Source organism: Rhinoderma darwinii, chromosome 4 (genome assembly GCF_050947455.1).
Source record: "Rhinoderma darwinii isolate aRhiDar2 chromosome 4, aRhiDar2.hap1, whole genome shotgun sequence".
Lineage (NCBI taxonomy): Eukaryota > Metazoa > Chordata > Amphibia > Anura > Rhinodermatidae > Rhinoderma > Rhinoderma darwinii.
The window spans coordinates 123,691,719-123,712,975 of NC_134690.1; the positions used below are offsets into that span (position 1 = coordinate 123,691,719).

The 21,257-nt window shown below is 43.5% G+C and overlaps 1 protein-coding gene across 1 annotated transcript in view; it reads left to right on the forward strand.

The window, feature by feature from the left end:
• Window positions 1-680: 680 nt before the first annotated feature.
• Window positions 681-21,257, forward strand: part of TIPARP (TCDD inducible poly(ADP-ribose) polymerase) — a 37,578-nt gene continuing 17,001 nt past the window's right edge. The window contains exons 1-2 of the mRNA XM_075864016.1: window positions 681-888; window positions 4,582-5,537. Of these exons, the coding sequence (XP_075720131.1) occupies window positions 4,597-5,537 (941 nt within the window). The 5' untranslated portion in view covers window positions 681-888; window positions 4,582-4,596. The remainder of the gene's footprint in view (window positions 889-4,581; window positions 5,538-21,257) is intronic.

Here is a 21,257-nt window from a genome sequence, read left to right on the forward strand (position 1 = left end):
TCTGTTGAAATAACTGACAGCACATGGACCCATTCGTTTCAATTCAGACATGCGTGAGTTTTCACACAGCGAGCGTCCGTTGTGTGAAATTCACTGCATGTCCGATATTGGTGCATTTTTTCAAACCTTGTCACCCATTGAAGTCTAGGGTTCCGTGAAAAGCACAGACAGCACACAGACGACATTCATGTGCTGTCCTTGTTTCATGCATTCAATGCAAAGAAATGTAAAAAAAAAAAAAGTGCTTACATGAATGTGAAAAACGCATGCCACACGCAAAGCATACTGATGCCATACGCAACGCACACTGATGGCAGACGGACATTGACAAATGCAAGAAATACGCTGTATCTTTTACGCATGTAAATAGCATGTAATTCTGCTTTTGTGGTATATCTATAACTTCACCTTTTTAAATTTATTTTATTTCCTTTCATGTGACACACTGTCCTCCATGTTGCTATGAAAAGATAGATTTTATACTACTACTTCTAAGTGCTGGAAGCATGACCCTCTGAGATGAGGCACTGTACGCTGCCGTGTCCACCAGGTGGCGCTAGAAGCCTCTACTGTAAGTTTTATAATTACTATGATGAGAGGGATCCTCAGCAGACGACGCTCCGCCCTGAGTCGTGCACAGCAGCGGTGGGCGGGGCCACAGAAAGCGATATTTAATGTAACACGTGAGGACGCGGGCGGCAGCGCACACTGTACACAGCGGGGATGGGGCGACTGTCACGTACTGAGGAGAGAGCCGGGTAGGAGCTGGAAACCTTCCCACCTCTTCATACACAGGCTCAGCCGGCGGATACCAGGCTGCTGCTGCGGCTGCTACTCCTGTTCCTCCTCCAGCTTTGGGGCGACCCTCCTGTTCTTCTCCTCGGGCAGGTAAGTGATCCTGCCGGAGCCTGGCGCCCTGTCCTGGACTTATCCCTGGATCTACAACTTTCTGTGACTGCGGAGTTGGCACTAGAGGTGCCAGTTATTGCGGGGTGAAGTTGGACAGAACAAAGGATTATCCTGGGATCACGTAGTGTGGGGCCGGGGGACTGGGGAGTTTCCTGCTGATAGAAGTGTGTGTGTGTGTGTGTGTGTGTGTGTGTGTGTGTGTGTGTGTGTGTGTGTGTGTGTGTGTGTGTGTGTGTGTGTGTGTGTGTGTGTGTGTGTACATGCCTCGTGTGTTTGTGTTTGTGTGTGTGTATATGTATACAAGCCACCTGTGTGTGTGTGTGTGTGTGTGTGTGTGTGTGTGTGTGTGTGTGTGTGTGTGTGTGTACTTGTAGTGTTATTACAGGGTCCTCCTGAAGATTTGGGGGTTCTGCACTGCATCTTGGCGTGCACAGTGAGCCCCAGACTTTACAGACTCTTGCCTTTCCCTAATGTTATCCTGTAAGGACTCTTCACAATGGGACCCAGAACTTGTATCATTGAAGCACACACAGTGTAAAGTTAGTGCCACATAGATCTATGGGTTACCTCTCTGCAGGGAATGACTGGCACCAGGTGGGTGAAGCTGTAGACCACCAGTGTGCTGCAGGCGGTGTCTGCTCCAGTCTGCAGTGCTTATGGCATACAGCCACATATGCTGTAAATGTCCCATACAGGGACTATAAAAGTGACAATTTTCTATGTAATAATTGCTGCACCTGCGTTAATAAAATGATCTGATATTGTATTGGAAAGTTTTATCATCTTCTTTAATTGTTGCTCATGATCATACCTTTGAGACCTGTATTACTGCGGTGTGTACAGAGCGGTTCACATTGTCGCAGTTGATACGTCCTTTATTATGTGAATAAGCCAGATGACTATATATATATATTTGTAGCTTGTCATTGCTGAATGTACTGGGGATGGCAGAGTGCGACCAGTCCGGTGCACAGGATGTGAGTGCTGTGTACTTTGTAAAAGAATGTGTCTCTCTACAAGGCAGCGGCTGGAGATAGGAGGACAATAGACAAAGGTTCACCATTATTTTATCACGTTACCGTGGAATTTGGAACTTCAGTCTCAGAGATTTCTGTATCCACCATGAAATGATTCATTCTTCTCAACTTTTATGTTGACCCAGGATAATAATGAGTATATATGTTCCTGCTGAACTCTACAACACCGTCTATGCACATTCTTATACTGTTCGGGCTGAGACCCGGTAACACATATTGGCATTTTGGGGTTCATTTCTATTGTCCCCTTTTCTCACCAAGTAATGTAATGGGAGCACCCATTGTAGGGGGCGTCGGTAATGCTCATGGGACTCCCTCGTAATGCCTAAATGAACTCTCATTATGTGTTTTTATTTTCTTGATGCAATTCCCATAAGTTGCCATGAAAAAAACATCCGGAATGACCTCCTGCCTGTTTCTCCTAGAAGCCCCTTCTGTAATACGGCGGGCATTGTAGATGGTGTAATTCTGATCGAAATATTGCCTCATTAATCGAACACACTCATCGCATTATAAAAACAAATTCTTTTCCTAATAGTGTGCGGTGGTGAAGGAGGCGCCGTCATCTTATTATATACATTGTATTATTCACATTTATACACCTTTCAGTACTTGACATCATTTCAGGAAATGTGTTAAAGGGAACAGAAGTCGTAATATTACTGCACCCTGTTGTTTCCTCAATCTTGTATGTTTAGATTTAAAGGGACACTCCGCCGAACGTCTGTTATTGCCACTTGCGGTGCAGCTCAATACAATCTATTGTTCCCTGTAAGCTGCCATTTCAGGCTTGAGAATTTTTTTTCCATTGAGATCACTACTTTATCTCACTTATCTCCGGTTTTGAGAACATTCAGAAACCTTTACATACATCGGTGTAAATGTGGTAGCCACTAAGGCTTATACAAGTTTTGTTCTTTAGGGTTAGTGGCCCTTTAAACAGATACAATGCGGAAGATTTACAAATCCGGTATAGCTGTACCACTGTAGTGGGAGCCATATTCCCCCCACCAGGTGCATGCCTGTGAGAATACGGACTCCGGTGATCATTGCCAGATAGCACCCGCTGTTGTCCACCAACACCTTCCCAAATCCGTCACCCATTTGGGACGCCTGACCCCTTTTACCACCTCCTATGTCCGTAAAGATGGCGGTGGGCTATAATTGCATTTATAAATCTCCCCTAATATGTCCTGTGTGTATTGTTTTATATGTGGATGTAAAGGGCTTCTATATACGGAACACGAGATCGATCAGTTGTAAAAGTTACTAAAACAGAACCTGACCACGTGTATTACTGAGGTTATTGCCTGCTGTTATCAGCCATGTAGGCTGCACGAGCCTCTCTGTGCTTCAGGGACATTGAGGGAAGACAAAGTCTTTTTTAATTGTGTCAACTTCACGTCCGTTTTGGACATTGTTTTCAATAAGGCGAGGAAGACAGAGAAATGTGACCTGGTTGACCGAATGAGATCAATACTGGACCTTTGTGGACCTGAAAGATCAGAATCTGTGAACAAAAATTCTCCTGAAATCCTTCTGCTAATTCTTATCGGCCGCTGATGATTGTTCTCATAGTCATTTGTAACTTTTTATAACCGATTTATGTCACATAGTGGTAGCAGGTGGAATTACATCCAGTAGAGTGGCAAAATACAGAGATAATGGGATCTAGAAAGATATAACATTCATGTATTGGTCTGTGGTGTAGAATAAGCATGTACTGTTCCCAAACCACCACACCTGACGGGTGGCACACTGCTGGCAATGTTGGCCATTTTATGGGCAGACCGCACTATCAGACTATAATGCCATTGTATATTAGGAGCAATTCTGATGACTTAATAACCACAGTATGGCCCACGAGATTTCCCAACACCCCCGTCCTGCTCTTGCAATGACCTGATCCTTTTCGACCATTGTGACATATGTGCTCTTCTGGTGTGAAACCGGTTTAAAAAGTTTTCCCAAAAATTAATTTTTTCTTTTCTCTCTGAGCCCTAGATGAAACATAAGGAACAGATTCATATTAATTTCCACATCTGATCATACCTTAAGGTGACGACTGGGAATGAATAGAGTAATTGCTTCCAGTGTGACTAATTGTGGTTCCTGCTAAGACTCCAGAAATAAAGCAGCGTTATTGAGCTGATGTGTGATTCTGGGTGTGTGTGCCACCTTAAGGCTGAACAAGTCTTGCACTTGGGAATGAAGAACTGGCCATGTGAATGTGTCAGACTGGGTGTGTCAGAGCGCAAGATAGTGAGAGAGACAGGGTGTGTGCGTGCGCATGTGACCTTAAGGCGGTGCGCTTGGTCTGTTTTGCTCGGCCTGTTTGTGATACATTGTGTGCTTTTTTTTCACTGTTCCACTGTAGTGTAAATAAAAGGTAAGACGTGTGCAAAAATCTCATGTAGTGATGAGCTCAAGGTATTTGTGGCTTTAAATACCAAGAAGTAAAGCACTGCAATGTGGAGCATACATTCTTTCATGTATACGGATGATAATGGATGGTGGCGTCATCTCTACATTCGCTCGCTTACGGTTGTGTACTTTAAGGAGTCTTAACTGTGCCAGCATTAAACATACGTCTTTCGGTGTAGTTTATATTTTGTCTTTCTCGCTCTATATATAGGACAGACTGGAGACGATGATGAGCACTATGGATGGCTCATTGCAACTATTGGATGCAGAAATGAATAAAGACTGTTCGTTAAAGATTCCGGAAGTGTCAAGTGTGGATTGTTCTAGACATTCTAATAAAATTCCTCCAGTCAAGCCATGTTTCAAAAAGAAACCGGCCCAAAAAATCTTAAACCCTGAAACCCTTCAAGCTCTGCGGCCAATCTTTACTAGTTTTTTAGGATCTGGGACTCTTAATGGAATATTTGTATCCAATGATCAGGCTGGGAACTCTAGTAACTTATGTGAACCCCTTGTTAAAAAGGCGCTAGACATTGACCAACATTGCCCTCAGAATAATGCACTAATATCTGGGAATTCCAGTCTTAGGCCGGTGACGGATACTCCATCTGTACACACAACCCAAGATCTTGATGAAGACCAGTCCCGTGTATTAGGGAGCGCAGAACCAACATTTCCTTCAGAAAGCACTAGCGGAACTGTCCCTGCCACTGCTAACAGTTCCTTCCAGGATCCTCTATTACAAACAAATTCTAGCGATTCCACCAACTCCATCTCCTTGGACAAGATGTTGGAAAGTTACTCATCCGGGTTATTTCAGGATACCAGCTGTCTGGACCAATACAATGTGAGCCAAAAAAATAATTCCAATGCTGGGATATTTGAGGACAAAACTGAGGAAGCGTCTCTACTTCTTGTGTTTGAACTTTTAAATCAGCTGCAATACCACGTCCATCAAAAAGAGGGGGTCGACATTTGTGTGGACTTTTTACAAGGGTTGTGTTTTTATGGTAAAGATTGCCAAAAACATCACACTGTATTGCCCTACCATTGGCAAGTTAGGAGGAGAGCCACAGGCGTATGGCAAAGTGTAAATGACGATTCCCAAGAACATATGGAAAGACTGTACTGTAGCCCAGATAGCGACCGGATCAAAATGCGATATCAGTAAGTATTTCATCCATTGAAGTATATTTCATTTACTGTATTTGATTATTAATAGTAGAGTTTGTCTCCATCTGTGGCCTTCCCAACGATGTAGGGTATTTGCAGCTCTAGTAAGAAGAATGTGGCCCCTCTGGAGTCTTTTTTTATGTGGCCCCCTCTGGAGTCTTTTTTATTTTTATTACTTCACTTTTTTTATTGTAGTGTTGCACATGAGATATAACAGTGTCTTCCTAAAAATGTATTATGATTCTTTGTATTCTGATAACTCCAGCAGCAGCTTTTAGGAAGGGATCGTGTTGGCTTAGATACTTAGAATATTTCAAAACACTTTATTTGATGTGATTTGCTAAATCACATAACCCTACTTAACTCACAAAGCCGCTATTGTGGCTCAGCAGCCGTTCTGAAAATCAGCCGTCTAGCAAATAAAGCAACTGAACAAGTATTAATGTGAAGCGGAACGGTGGCGGAAGTCTTACCTTGGGGTCATTTATTTATTTTTGATAATTAGTAAATCTTGAAAAGATGAAATCTGTTCTAACTAATGATGCAGCAGTATAACTAAGCCATGCCAATGATAGCCTGTGCAGGGAAAAACAGTCCTCATTATTAGGATTGGTGGGGGTCCCAGCAGTTGGACCCCATCTATCAGAAAGTGAAAAGCATATTCAGGGCCAATTATTTGGCAAGCGAACATCTACAGAACGTTTGTTCCCCATCATCGCCCTGTGTAGACAGGGCAAAGATCAACCGTCGCGTTCATCAGCTGGTTGTATCGGTTTAAATGCCGAAAATATGATCGTTGTCGGCAGCAGATCTCCCTGTGTAAACAGAGAGACGCGCTGCTGACATGCTAGAAATATATGAGGACAAGTGATCGGAGTAACAAGCGCTCGTCTCCATGCTAGCGCCTTGTGAAAGGAGCAAACGAGCGCCGATCAACCCGCTGTCTCGTTGACCGCCAGTCATTTTCACAGCCCACTTAAGACCACCATTAGCGATATTCCATCATTTTCTAGGAGGGGAATAACACTTTGAAATGAATCAGTAAATAGCTTAAAATACGCTCATTCCCAATCTGTACGTTTTAACTTTTATACTGGCATTATACTTGCGTTTCCTCGCTGTAAACCCGCAAACGGGCCCTGTGCTGCGTGCTGGTGACGAGTCCTAGGAGTCCTCTCCATTATATCGCTGCACTTAGTAGTCCTCTAGTCATCAGCATGCAGCGAGGGAATGCAAGTGAGTAGAGCGATAAACATTACATATATGAAATGCGTGTCTGTTAAGCTATATACTGCTTATTGTCGTTTCGGAGGTGACAGAGTCTCTTTAAACCTGTAATGTGGTCAGGCATGATCACAGGAGCCAGGGAACTTTTTGAGTTGTTTTCTATTGATTTAGAGTTCTTACTGCTGCCATGTAGGGAACAAGTTTTCAAAAAAAAACTTCCAAAACTGTTGTAATGTGTTACCACACAAATTCTTGCGAGCTCACTAATGTCGATCAATAGATTCCCTGGTCACCTCAACCTCTGTCTCCAAGTTCTTTCAAGGTTATGTTGAGTTGCCTGGCAACAGGACACAAATAATTGAGTGCTGATCCTTCCTGAGAAGCTCCCAAACAAGCCAGTGCTGCACATGATTTGCATTGTTACCACATTACTTGGCCAGAACTCTTAATCTCTTGTGGTCGGACGGGCTCAGAATGTACAGAGCCAGGAAGTGTCTGCTCAGCGCTTTACTTGGTCAAGAGAGGCCAAATATGAGACGGCTTCACTAGTAACCAATGGCTAGTCCATGTTTGTCCCTCTTGTTTCTGTTTTTTTAAACACGGTTTCCTTGGCACTCCAAGAAAGTAGTGCCCCGTCATCCATAACACTGCCCATTGTTCTGTGTCGTCAACTTCTAGAAACAGCCTCCAGGTTCGTCACCACTGCTTTATTCTGTTTTTACAATTTAGTAATCATTTATTTTATCGAGGCACCTAGAAACGCGACCTGAGATAAACTTTGCATTGTCCAAGTAGGCAGGAATGTACATACTGAATAAATCAGGCACACAGCAAGACACGGGTGTTATATGGGTTGTGGAGTCCATATCAAACCATCTCATTTGCATTAGAATATCGAAATCTTTTTATTGCTCGGTTGCTACTATTTGCACTATATTGATCAATAATCCCCCTTGCGCTGGCTTTATATTGAGGTGGAACATTTGTTTTACACACCAGTTATCCCTTCATTAGGATAGTACTGACCTTCTCTAGCACGTCCAGTATGGATCTCCGCTTTGGATACTTGGACTAAGAATGACACATGCCCATTGATTCCGCTGAGAACCGCGTCATGCTTTGTTTTCTGAGCAATTACATTGTAGCGCTCCTGTCGATAACTGCGGATCGCTAATACCCTCGCTACATTTTTTAGTAGAAGACGAACCCTTCTACTCTGCTCTTTCTTTAATCCCAAAAAACATCATGTCCGTCAGTTAGATCTGCAACAAGTATCAATGGTAATTTCATTATGCTTTAGCACTTTTCGCTTTCTATTTGTACTGTCACTTTAAAGGGGTTGTATGGCATTAGAAAGAAGGCTTTTTTTTGTCCCATTAAATGGGGCTGCAATACCAGACACCGCCAATGGCAAGAGTAGCGCTGTTCCTGGGGAAAAACGAGACCTTTATTTCTAATCTCCTAAAGCCCTATTTAGATGACCGGGAAACTCGGCCGAGTGACAGACGTACTTTTTTAACAGCCGTCGCACGGCTGCATTGAAATTAATGCTTTTCTATGGGGCTATTCACAAAGGCATTTTTTTATTGGCAAGTGTGAACGGCCCGGGGAAAAATAGGACATGTCCTATTTTTGCCCGTTTTCCCGGATCCCTCAATAGAGTCATGAGACATTTGAGGAGAAAAATTGAGGCCCAAAGTACAGCTCTGCTAACATCAAATTGGAGTCCAGACAGAAAGGTGATAAATGGGATTTATTGTGTTTAAAAAATAACAAATTGGCAATTAGATAGGCTACGCGTTTCAATGCTGGACTAGCGTCTTCATCAGGCCAAGTCTTGGTCCTCAATTTTTCTCCTCAAATGTCTCTTTGTGCGGTTGTCTGTGGACCACCGGCTTGGACCTAGCTGCAGCTATATCACCCATTTACATTACTACCTGCTTACAGTAGAGTTGTTCCTACTACTTGCACAACTCTTAAAGGTGAGCAACAGTTTCACCATTGTGTTTCCTCATTTTCGCTTGTGATCTGCACCATGTGGCGCCATGGTATTTTCTCACTTTTCCTCTAGGTTCAATAGACTCAAGTCTATGAGGGTCCGTGAAAACAGGTCCCGCACGGGTGAAAAACGGCCATTTTACACGGCCGATTTGACACCCGGTCGTGTGAATAAAGCCTTAAAAGTGAATCTGTCAGCAGAATATGCTAGTGTAGGTAAGGGCAATATATTCCGCTGACAGATCCGCTTTACGATAGTTGTCCGATTAGTAGGAATATAGAAATCCAGTCACCTTCACTAAAGGGAAATTGTAAGCAAAATGTTTCCAAGTGAGTGGTTTTTGTTATTTTGGTTATTTCTTTTGGGCAGTGTTTAATGCATATGAAGATTTGCTACTTCCAGTATTTGCCATCATTTCCTATACATACACTGCACCGCCATGTTTTGTACTATTCCTCCCTCGACAAAGCTGAGTTCCAAATGACGAGCCGCTTGTCTGGCTGTGAACTGTAATTTAGTTAAGGAGTGTTGAATATTTCTATATTTATTACCTTCTCATTAAATACAATGGTGACGTTGGTGAAATCTTACAAAACAAACCTGTTTTTTCCATTCCATCCTATTTATAATACTGAAATGTAGAGGGGAAAGATGTTTATTCGCTGTAATCACAAACTGCTACTTAATTGATTATTCCCGCTGGAAGGAATGCACACGTGCACAATGTGACCTTAGAACCCTTCAGTGTGCCAGAGATCCGCAGCATTGATTTTATTCTTCGGTCTTAAAGGGGCAGTACACATATACTTTACTTCTACAAGCTATGTGCTTTATAAGTGAGCTGCTATCATCCTTCACACTTATTTATGTCAATGTTTCTGGAGGTTCTTAGAACTGGAGATATGTTACATGGGGATAGACATAGTGACAGGTACAAGTCCAGTACAAATACCCTACAGTCTTAAAGGTAACACTACACTATGCTCAACTGCACAGCGAATTTTGGTGAGGATCTATGTCGGGTCTACTGTCTCTTTAATAAACGTCAGTCATGATATACACACCATATACATGCATATGTGGTAGTTTAATGTTTATAAATCCCAATCCAGTCCCCAGTAAACTATGATTGGCTTGCTTGTTGACAATCAACAGTCCCCTGCCTGTCAAATCGCTATTGTATAGAACACAAAGATACATATTTGATGGGGTATCTGTTCACTTTTTTTACATTCTATGCACACAAATTATTTTTTTCCCCCTCCATTTTCCCTTTTTATGTCATTTGAGTTTGCTTCTTTAAACTAGTGGGGCTAAGAGCCTACTCTATACAGCTCTCTGAACCAGATTATGTCGGAATTCGACTGAAATGGACATTTGGGAGTGACTGCCAGCTGGCCAATCAACATTGCTGAGAACACTCTCTCATTCTTGCTAATTGGATGAGAGCCGCTGACTGATGGCAGCACGATGCTTCTCTCAAATGTCCCTTTCAGTTGGATGCCAGTTACAGTATGCAGCCCCCACCCCAGTTGTGGTTCTGGAAGGTGTGTAGCTCTTAGCACCCACTATTTTAACCCTTAATGAGCACCTTATAGAGACCTGCTTATACTTCCGTACCACATGGCTTTGTAGAACTTTATGATGTATTGTATGGTGTTGCAATGTTGTAGTTTCACTATATTGGGGTAGGGCAAGTCACAGGAGCCAGGTAGTCAGTGTGTTTTTTATTGATGAGTGTTCTTCTTTTCAGGCAACTATAAAAGTCATGTTGATTCCCAGAGGGGTGTAACTGGCTCCAACAGTCCACAGTATTCTGTTCTACGCTGCTCTACACAACTATCACAGCAGGCACCATAGATGTTTAGGCGTTCACAAGTGCGTTGTATAATCCGTTTCAATATGATCCGGTTTTTTTTAACGGATGGTATCAAAATAACGGATGCAAACGAAATGCAATTTGTTTGTATCCGTTTTACTATGACACCAATGATAAAATAACCCATCTGTTTTTGTTTTTGTTTTTTGAACGGAGAAAAAAGTCCTGTACTTTGCACTTTTATCTGCCCAAAAAAAACCGGACAACTAGCATAATGGATGTTAACGCATTCATTCAAATTTTTCACTGATCTGATTTAAAAAAAATGTCAGAGTAACGGATTATACAACGCAAGTGTGAAGTTAGGCTTAAATAGTTTCTAACAAAAAATACACAATCTCTGTTTTTTTTTTGTTTTTCTTAGATAATGTCTGGCATGTAAAGTTAGAAGTAATAAACATAATTGTGGGTTGCATCTGGGCCCTACTAAAATAGGGCATTCTGGGTGGTGAGCTTTTGTCTGAAAACTGGAGAATGACGTGTCCTTACTGTGATATTGATGTTGTATGTCTCCACAAGTAGTGTGCTCCGTCTTCTACATGTCTTTGGGTTGCATTAGCTAGAATTGTCCAGAAACCTGTATCTATGTATGTTGTTTGTTTATGACTGTAAAATAACTATATTTGTTTTGTTTGTTTTTGATTGTGAAATATTGGGAGTTGTGAAAAACACAATAATTTCCCCCCAGGGATAAATAAAGATCTATCTCTCTATCTCGCTCTCTATCTCTCTATCTCGCTCTCTATCTCTCTATCTCGCAGACTACAGGATGTTGGAGTTCTATGTTTAATTAACTTGAAGCTCTCCAGGACTTGGCAACACGAATGACAAAGCCACAGTGTACTGGGAATGTCAAATGGGCTTTCAATACCCGCTTTGAGCAGTCTGGGTACCATCAGCTGCATGTTTTCCCGTTTCCATATGAAATAAAACTAATTGGTTTCTTCACCGACTTTCTAAGAAGCTGGGGCTCTTTGAAGTGTCGTCCTGGAGATTCCGCAATCACAAAAGCATTTGTTTCATGGAATAACCAATTTACACTTTTAGAAGCATCTGTCACCTGTACATCACCCGGGCTCACGCTCTATGGTTATTTCACCCCTTGCTTACCACTGATGGCATAACATTTTGTGTGTTTTTGTTGACCACACAGCATCTTTTTCTGTTTATTTCCCAAGAGGGCTACCCATTCATGAACAAGTACTTCTACTTCCTCCGCCTGTGTATATGTGATGTAGTACAGTGTTAACAAGCCCAGCAAAGCGCTCCTTTCCTGTACGGCACACCATTGGACTGTCTGATGTTTTTTTTTGTTTTTTTTGCCTTGCCTAGAATCTGCAGTTTGTTTGTTTTTTGTTCCTGTCTGTATCATGATGCGAGTGAATCTGCTTTAAACTGACTCCGTCATGTGTTAAATATTTCAGTGGGATTTTCATATTTGACCTATGCCAAATGTATAATGCTGTATAAAGCAAAATAAGGAGCGCTCTTGTGGTGTGTTTACTGAGGGTGGTACAAGATAACATTCCTGCGTTCAGCACACTTTATGGGCTTCTACAAAGCAGCTTAATCATTCATTCCAGCAGATTACAGAAGATGAGAGTTATCAGGCCGATGACACATTAATGATCTTCCATGGGCAAAATGCTCCTTCATTATGTCCACTCATATGATAACGTAAAGCAGGAGAGAATGTCTTCTGGAAACACAGGAGGTTACTGAGATGTTTTTCAGATCCCTGTAACCAAAGAAAATAGCTTCTTCCCCAGTGTATTGAGCTAGATTCCCTGGAGAATTTTGATTATGGACTCAAACAACCTCTGCAATATGCCCACTGACCCATTATCTCAGCTGTAAATACAAGATGCCCATGTATGTTATAATTGTGGATGGTGAGAAATGATTCACACATTGGTAGTAAATGGGTTACAGGAGCAGTTACTTTACCTGACCATGGCTCTTTTTATGGTCCTCTTGGAGATATAAACCATTGTTCCCTATCCTCTAACACCAAGTTTACTATATTGCTATAGAATGTTTTAAGGCTGAAGATGTTTTTCCCAAGATGTTTTCAAGGCGTGGTAACTTCTGCCTTACACCATTTTTGGACATGAGTTGGAACTTGACCACTTCAAAACTCCCCATGCAGATAGTGTGTTCTTGTGTTCATGTGGGTTTCCTTCACGTACTAGGATTCCCTCTCACACACTTAGAATTGTTTTGGATTCCTATGTAACTTACCCTAGAATGTGTGGAGAAACCAAGAGAAGGTGCGACCAGCTCACCAATGCCACAGCAGGGAAATAACTTATGTCAGGCTTCCCTTCCGCACTCGGACTTCTGTACTGACATAAAACTAACCATCGGAATCTTGGAGCAATCCAGAACTCTTGTCTAAACAAGCAAATGCTTATGCGTTTCAAGTGGAGCATTTTTGATCATAGCTTTGCTATAATATGTGTTGTCATAGAGTAAATTACATTGCCAATCCCAGTGGGGACATAGGGGATTATAAAAACTACTTATTACTAAGTTTTTTGTTTCAAGTTCTAGACTATGTAAAGGGGTTGTCTAAAATTAGAAAAACTGGCTGCTTTCTTGCTAGAACAGCACCACATCTGTCCATGGGTGTTGTCTGATATTGCAGCTCAGCTCACATTTTCTCCTGGAGACCTGCGGTCTGAAACGTTTGACCAAACTAAATAACCCCTTTATGTTATTTATAAATATATACAGGAAATTGTTATAGTAGCCGTGGTGTATAAATCTGAATACTTCCAGAGAAGACTTGGAGCAGTTTTCAATGTGCGTGGCCACCATTCGCACAATACATAGTCGCAGGCTTCTAGGAGGATAGGTCATGAAGAGGAAACGAAAAACTGATTATTCTAATGCGTTTAGGACTCATAACTAGAGTGCCGAGCACCTCATCTGCAGATGGCACGCACTGCGGCTGACCTGCATTTTACATAAGAGACTTACTGTATGTAGGTTACCTCTCCAGTCAAGTGCTACGTGTTGATGCTCACTCTGATCTTACCAAGCCCCCATGGCTTCATCTCACAGGGCATTATGTACGGGTTTTTGTCGGCAGCTCATGACTTTGCTCTTTGGTCCATTTAACTGTTTCACAAAGTTTTTTTTATTTGCTAACAATAATCTTTACTAATGGGCTTTACTTTGCTTATCAAAAAGTTCTTATCAGCATAGCAGGATGTAAAATAAAAGCAACTTTACGGGAACTGAACTCCTCACTTCCCACTGACCAAACTTTTACTGTAGTGCCGCACCGACGTTACCGAAGTAACATGGACAAATTGTTATATTGCAGGGCAGGGCATATACTGTATAAACCTCGCCAGTTGTCACTGTACAGAAGCATAGAGCCATAGACTAAGCGGTTCATTTAAGGGCTGTTTACCCTCGATCAAGTATATTACTCTAATTTCTTGATTGGATTGTCTTCTATGAGATCATGAAGCTTGTATAAGCCAGTTACGCTGCAGGATGTAGATGTGCATTGCGTCTCACATGTACACTTGTAATAACTTAGTATTTTCTTTAAAAATATATTACTCGTGTGTGTGTGTCTGTGTGTGTGTGTATATATATATATATATATAATTAGGGATGTCACGATACCAGAATTCGGACTTCGATACCGATACTTTGTGTAGTATTGCAATTTCGATACCAAAACGATACTTTGCCAACAGTAATAAAAAAAAAAAAGGTCTTCCATTTTCTGTTGTGAGGCACGTGGTGGGATGCTGAATTTAACCTCCATGTGCCTCACATTAATAGTAATTAACCCCATCATGTTTCTCAGACATAATGGGTTAATGTGTGAGGTACATGATGGGGTTAATTACTATTAATATGAGGCACATGGAGGTTAAATTCATCGCACCTCGCGCCTCACAATAAGTGAAAGAAATGTTTTTGTTTTTTTTTACAGCGTACACATCATATAAGTGACGCAAAAAAATAGTTGTGCAGGTTATTACGGCCGCACCAATACCCAATATGTGTATATTTAATGTATTGAGACTTATTTTAATGTTTATTGTAAAAAAAAAAGGTGTATGTGTATTTTTTTAAATTTAATATTACTTTTATGTTTTTACTTTTACTTTTAAACTTTAATGTACTCGCATATATCAGATATATGCCAGTACATTAGCCTGTGCACGGATAGCACACAGGCAGTTGTTAGGACATACCTAAGTATGCCCTAACAGGAAATATGATAAGACAGCCCTGGGGTCCTTCAATGGACCCTGGGCTGTCTGCCCATATATGGTATGGCCCTCAATCGCGTCACAGGAATTCCCTGTGATGCGATCCAGGGGCATCCCCCCTTCTCATTTTCTCCTGAATGCTGCAGTCAGCTTTGATCGCAGCATTCAGGGGAATAGCGGTGGAGATGAGAGGTTTCTCTGATCTCCGCCGTTATAGAGTGGGGCTGCGGTTGTGTAATACAGCCATAGCCCCGCTTCTGACAATAAGTGCGTGCGCGGTCAGCATAAAGAGATGCGGTCGGCGCTGCACTAATGAGCGGCGGCGCAGGCACTGGAGACAGAACATGGGGGTGTTTTGCAGCGCGCCCGCCATGTTCTGTCTTCAGTGCCATCGCTCATTAGTGCAGCGCCGGCCGCATCGCATCATCCTGACCCCGCGCACTTGTCAGGACTCAGGAGCGGGGCAATGACTGTATTACTCAGCCGCAGCCCCACTCTCATACATTCATGTGTTACTATACTGAGCTGTGCATGTATCGAAATACATGAAACAACAGTATCGAATCGTTTGGGGATGCACAATATCGAAACAGTATCAAAGTTTCGATGCATCATGCATCCCTAATATATATATATATATAAAAATTTATTTTTTTCATTGAATTACATCCTTAAAGAGGCTCTGTCACCAGATTTTGCAACCCCTATCTGCTATTGCAGCAGATAGGCGCTGCAATGTAGATTACAGTAACGTTTTTATTTTTAAAAAACGAGCATTTTTGGCCAAGTTATGACCATTTTTGTACTTATGCAAATGCGGCTTGCAAAAGTCCAAGTGGGTGTGTTTAAAAGTAAAAGTCCAAGTGGGCGTGTATTATGTGCGTACATCGGGGCGTTTTTAATACTTTTACTAGCTGGGCGTTCTGATGAGAAGTATCATCCACTTCTCTTCAGAACGCCCAGCTTCTGGCAGTGCAGACACAGCCGTGTTCTCGAGAGATCACGCTGTGTCGTCACTCACAGGTCCTGCATCGTGTCAGACGAGCGAGGACACCGGCACCAGAGGCTTCAGTTGATTCTGCAGCAGCATCGGCGTTAGCAGGTAAGTCGATGTAGCTACTTACCTTCAAACGCTGATGCTGCTGCAGAATCAACTGAAGCCTCTGGTGCCGATGTGTCCTCGCTCGTCTGACACGATGCAGGACCTGTGAGTGACGACTGTAATGGCAGGAAGGAGGTGAAGGGAAAGTGAGCCCTAATCTACCCACCGCCCTGTCCCTGCCTACTTGCAACGACCCGCCCTAGGCGACGAGGTACAACTGGGCGGCGGTCCCTACGCTGGCTAAGTGCACTGGAAGACAAACAGGGAACACGCAAGGGAAGGGGCAGTAGCCACGGAACGCCACGAGGAAACGGGGCGGCGAACGAACAGTCAGGACCAGGACGAAGTGAGTACACCCGAGCGGGCACGGAGACAGAAGCAAGCCAGGGCAAGCAAAGCAGGTCAAGCAGAACTGCAGCAAGGCAGAAGCACGGCAGAAGCAGGCTGGAGCAAGCAGCAGTGGGGCCAGGAATCCAAAAGAATTACAAGCACTGAGGGAGAGCACAGGGCAGGTAATAAAGGGCAGGGGGCGGAGCTAACTCCGAGAGACCAGGCCGCGATAGGCTCTCCCACTCCTGAGCCTGCCACCCTGGTTGGTGGGAGATGGTGTCAGTCGAACAGGTCTGGCCTCAGGTGTGGATTGATTAATCCCAGGAGTATAGCTAGATGAAGTACCTGGCAGATCCCTAACAACGACACAGCGTGATCTCTCGAGAACACGGCTGTGTCTGCACTGCCAGAAGCTGGGCGTTCTGAAGAGAAGTGGATGATACTTCTCATCAGAACGCCCAGCTAGTAAAAGTATTAAAAACGCCCCGATGTACGCACATAATACACGCCCACTTGGACTTTTACTTTTAAACACACCCACTTGGACTATTGCAAGCCTCATTTGCATAACTACAAAAATGGTCATAACTTGGCCAAAAATGCTCGTTTTTTAAAAATAAAAACGTTACTGTAATCTACATTGCAGCGCCTATCTGCTGCAATAGCAGATAGGGGTTGCAAAATCTGGTGACAGAGCCTCTTTAAGCTGCCCATGTATATTAACAAAAATGTTATATCTGTAATGATGGGGGTAGGGGAACAGACAGGTGAGCCCTAATCTACCCGCCACTCAGTCCCTGCCTACTTGCAACGACCCGCCCTAGGCGACGGGGTACAACTGGGCGACGGTCCCTACGCTCAATAAGTGCACGACAGACAAACAGACAAGGGTACACAGAAGCTAAGGTAAATGGGGCAGTTGCCCACGGCAACACCGTGAGCAACAAGAGAGGTGAACGAGCCGAGTCAACCCAGGAGTGTACGAGGTACCAAACGCAGAGCAGGAGAGTAGTGAACAAGCCGAGTCAAACCAGGAGTGTACGAGGTACCAAACGCAGAGCAGGAGAGTAGTGAACAAGCCGAGTCAAACCAGGAGTGTACGAAGTACCAAACGCAGAACAGGAGAGTAGTCAGTAAGCCAGGGTCAGTATGAAGCAGGGACAAATAGTTCAAGAAGCTGCAGCAGGGCCAGGAAACCAAATGAGAAGAATCACAAGCAAGGAGGAACAGGAAAGGCAGGTATAAATAGACAGAGGGCGGGAGCTAGCTCCGTCTGACCAGGCTGTGATAGGCTCTCCCACTCCTAAGCCTGCCATCCAGAGTGGTGGAAGATGGAGTCAGTCTCACAGACATAGAAGCAGGTGCAGACTGATTACCTATGGGCGTTGACACAAAAGCTGTGCCTGGCAGATCCTTTACAATAGCCCTATAGATTTACCTATTATTGCGTAATTGCTTAGTGTTGTTGGTGAATCTAGGGTTGCCTATACTTTAAAAACAAAAATATAGTGAACTATTGTATGTGTGTAATATGAGTTCAGTCTGAAAAAAGTAGAAGGGGAAACGTCCATATGGGTTCATTTTAAAGAATGCATTAAAGAGGCTCTGTCACCAGATTTTGCAACCCCTATCTGCTATTGCAGCAGATCGGCGCTGCAATGTAGATTACAGTAACGTTTTTATTTTTAAAAAACGAGCATTTTTGGCCAAGTTATGACCATTTTTGTAATTATGCAAATGAGGCTTGCAAAAGTCCAAGTGGGTGTGTTTAAAAGTAAAAGTCCAAGTGGGCGTGTATTAGGTGCGTACATCGGGGCGTTTTTAATACTTTTACTAGCTGGGCGCTGTGAAGAGAAGTAACATCCTCTTCTCTTCAGAACGCCCAGCTTCTGACAGTGCTGATCTGTGACGTCACTCACAGGTCCTGCATCGTGACGGCCACATCGGCACCAGAGGCTACAGTTGATTCTGCAGCAGCATCAGCGTTTGCAGGTAAGTCGATCTTACCTGCAAACGCTGATGCTGCTGCAGAATCAACTGTAGCCTCTGCTGCCGATGTGGCCGTCACGATGCAGGACCTGTGAGTGACGTCACAGATCAGCACTGTCAGAAGCTGGGCGTTCTGAAGAGAAGAGGATGTTACTTCTCTTCACAGCGCCCAGCTAGTTAGGCTATGTTCACACGGAGTATTTTGGGGGAGGAATATCTGCCTCAAAGCTCCAAACGGAATTTTGAGGCAGATATTCCTCCCCCAAAACACTCCGTGTGAATAGCAATTATCGCGCCGTTTTTCGCCCGCGGCCATTGAGCGCCGCGGGCATAAAACACGCTTTCTCCTGCCTCCCATTGAAGTCAATGGGAGGTCGGACGCGGAAGCGCCCGAAGATAGGGCATGTCGCTTCTTTTTCCCGCGAGGCAGATTTACTGCTCGCGGGAAAAAGACGCCGACGCCTCCCATTGAAATCAATGGGAGGCGTTCTCGGGCCGTTTCTGCCGAGTTTTGCGACGCGGTTTCCGCGTCAATAAACTCGGCAAAAGACCCCGTGTGAACATAGCCTAAAAGTATTAAAAACGCCCCGATGTACGCACCTAATACACGCCCACTTGGACTTTTACTTTTAAACACACCCACTTGGACTTTTGCAAGCCTCATTTGCATAATTACAAAAATGGTCATAACTTGGCCAAAAATGCTCGTTTTTTAAAAATAAAAACGTTACTGTAATCTACATTGCAGCGCCTATCTGCTGCAATAGCAGATAGGGGTTGCAAAATCTGGTGACAGAGCCTCTTTAAGTGTAGGTAACGGGCATTAGAGCTTTCTTACATCATATTCCCTGCGACAATTTATCCTATGGACCACCAATGTTGGCTTAAAGGGGTATTCCCAGAATCAACATTTATCACTTATACACAGGATAGGTGCACCGCCGGCAGTGAGGAGGAACTTAACTGGAGCAGAGGATGAGCATGCGCCCACTGCTTCATTCATTGTCTATGAGACTGACTGAAATAGGCAAGTACTGTACTCTGCTGTGTCTGTCAGTCTCATAGATTTTGAATGAAGCCGCGCCATGCATGCTCATCCGCCGCTCCATTCAAAGTTATCCTAACTGGCAGTGAGGTGGAATGGAGGGCTTGGGTCCCCCATACTAGTGATCATCAGGGGTCCCAGCTGTGGGGCCCCCAGTGATCAGACACTTATCACCTATCCTGTGGATAGGTTGTAAGTGTGATTCTGGAAATTCCTCTTTAAAGGGACCCCAAAACTAAACTTTCCCATGTGTACCATTATGGTATTCCATGTGTCAGTCTCTCCCCTGTTATTTTTCTGGCTGCTTCTATCTCTACATATCAGACTGGGATGGTTGCTTAGCAGCAGTGTGAATCAGACTCGGTGACACGCTTTCTCTACTTGAGTCTATTGAGATCTAGGTGTCACCCATCGCAGGCTTCAGCAGTTCCTGTACCACACTAGTTTTGCACAGGGTGGACAGAAACTTCTATCGTCATCTACCAGTGATACTCAGACAGGTTCCTGTCACACAGGTATAATGTAGAAGAATATAGTGCAGCCTCCCTGTCTGTATACTTATGGTTTCTCAGCTTATTTAGGAGAATATAGAGCGAATGATAATCAGTGTCCACCAGCATGCAGAAATGAGATGGTCTTTAGCTGATCATGTGATGCTGTGCTAAAGCATCATGGGATTGAGAGCAAAGCAGAGAGGAAGAGAAAGCTGGGGAAACCTCTGAATCAAGATGGAGGCTTTTTTAAAGCACAGACAAGGCAGCAGTTCAAAAAGTAACTAGAGGATACATAAAAGAAGTGTAGAGTGTGGTTTACAGTCAGGTGGGGGATGCAGACATGGAAAGTTGTGTTACTGGAGGTCTTCTTTGAACTCTTTTCAGCCATGTGTGGATGGCGTTGTATTTCAGGGTGCTCTTTAACAATGCACTCTGGGTTATGGGTGTTACACTTGTCTTATAATCATTATTCCCTGCGACAATTGATCTTTCCTATTCACAAAGACCACACCTGTAGACAGACCATGGTGAGTTGAACTCAGATCATTGGTAGCCATATTGGCTAAGGCCTTATTCACACCAACGTGTCCGTTTTGCGCGCATAAAGAATGCAGAGTTTTTCCTGCGTTGCAGTTCCGTGTGACATCCGTGTACGGTGTGCGTCTGCAGTTTTTACACGCGTCATCCGTATCTCACGCGTTTATTATGTCAGCAAAAAAATAAAAAATAAGTGTTTTTCTTTTTCTCATCATTTCTTTACCAACAGTTGCGTGAATCACGGACAGCACACGGATATGAGTCCGTGTGCTGTACGTGATTTTCACGCACCCATTGATTTAAAAAAAACACAAGAATAGGACCTGCAGTGAGTTTCACGCAGCGGACACACGTTGCGTGAAAAGCACTGAATGTCTGAATGGCCCCATTGAATTGCATAGGTCTGTGTGACGTCCGTTGTTTTAACGCGCGTAATACAGACGTGAAATACGCTCGTGTGAATAAGGCCTAACTGTGTATTCAGTGTTCGGATGTAATCCACTCCAGGCAAAGGCACCATATGTTTCGAGCAGGACAGGCTTCTCTTGTATGAATTGTGGATTAGTTTGTCACTATGTAATGTCTGATATTGTCTGTACATGGTACCTCTAGGGCTTTGTTCACATCTGCGTCAGGGGTGAACCTAACCCTGACTGAAACAATTAACTACGGTATTGCTTCCATCAAAACGACAGAACCCTTGCACAATGAAGACAAACGGAAACCATTTGCACCGGATCCGTCACCATTGAAATCAATGGTGATGCAAACGGAAACCTATGGTTTCCGTTTGTTTCAGTCAGGGTTCCCTTAATGGGTTCCCCTGACGCAGATGTGATCGAAGCCTAAATTGTAAAGTGCCTCGGAATAT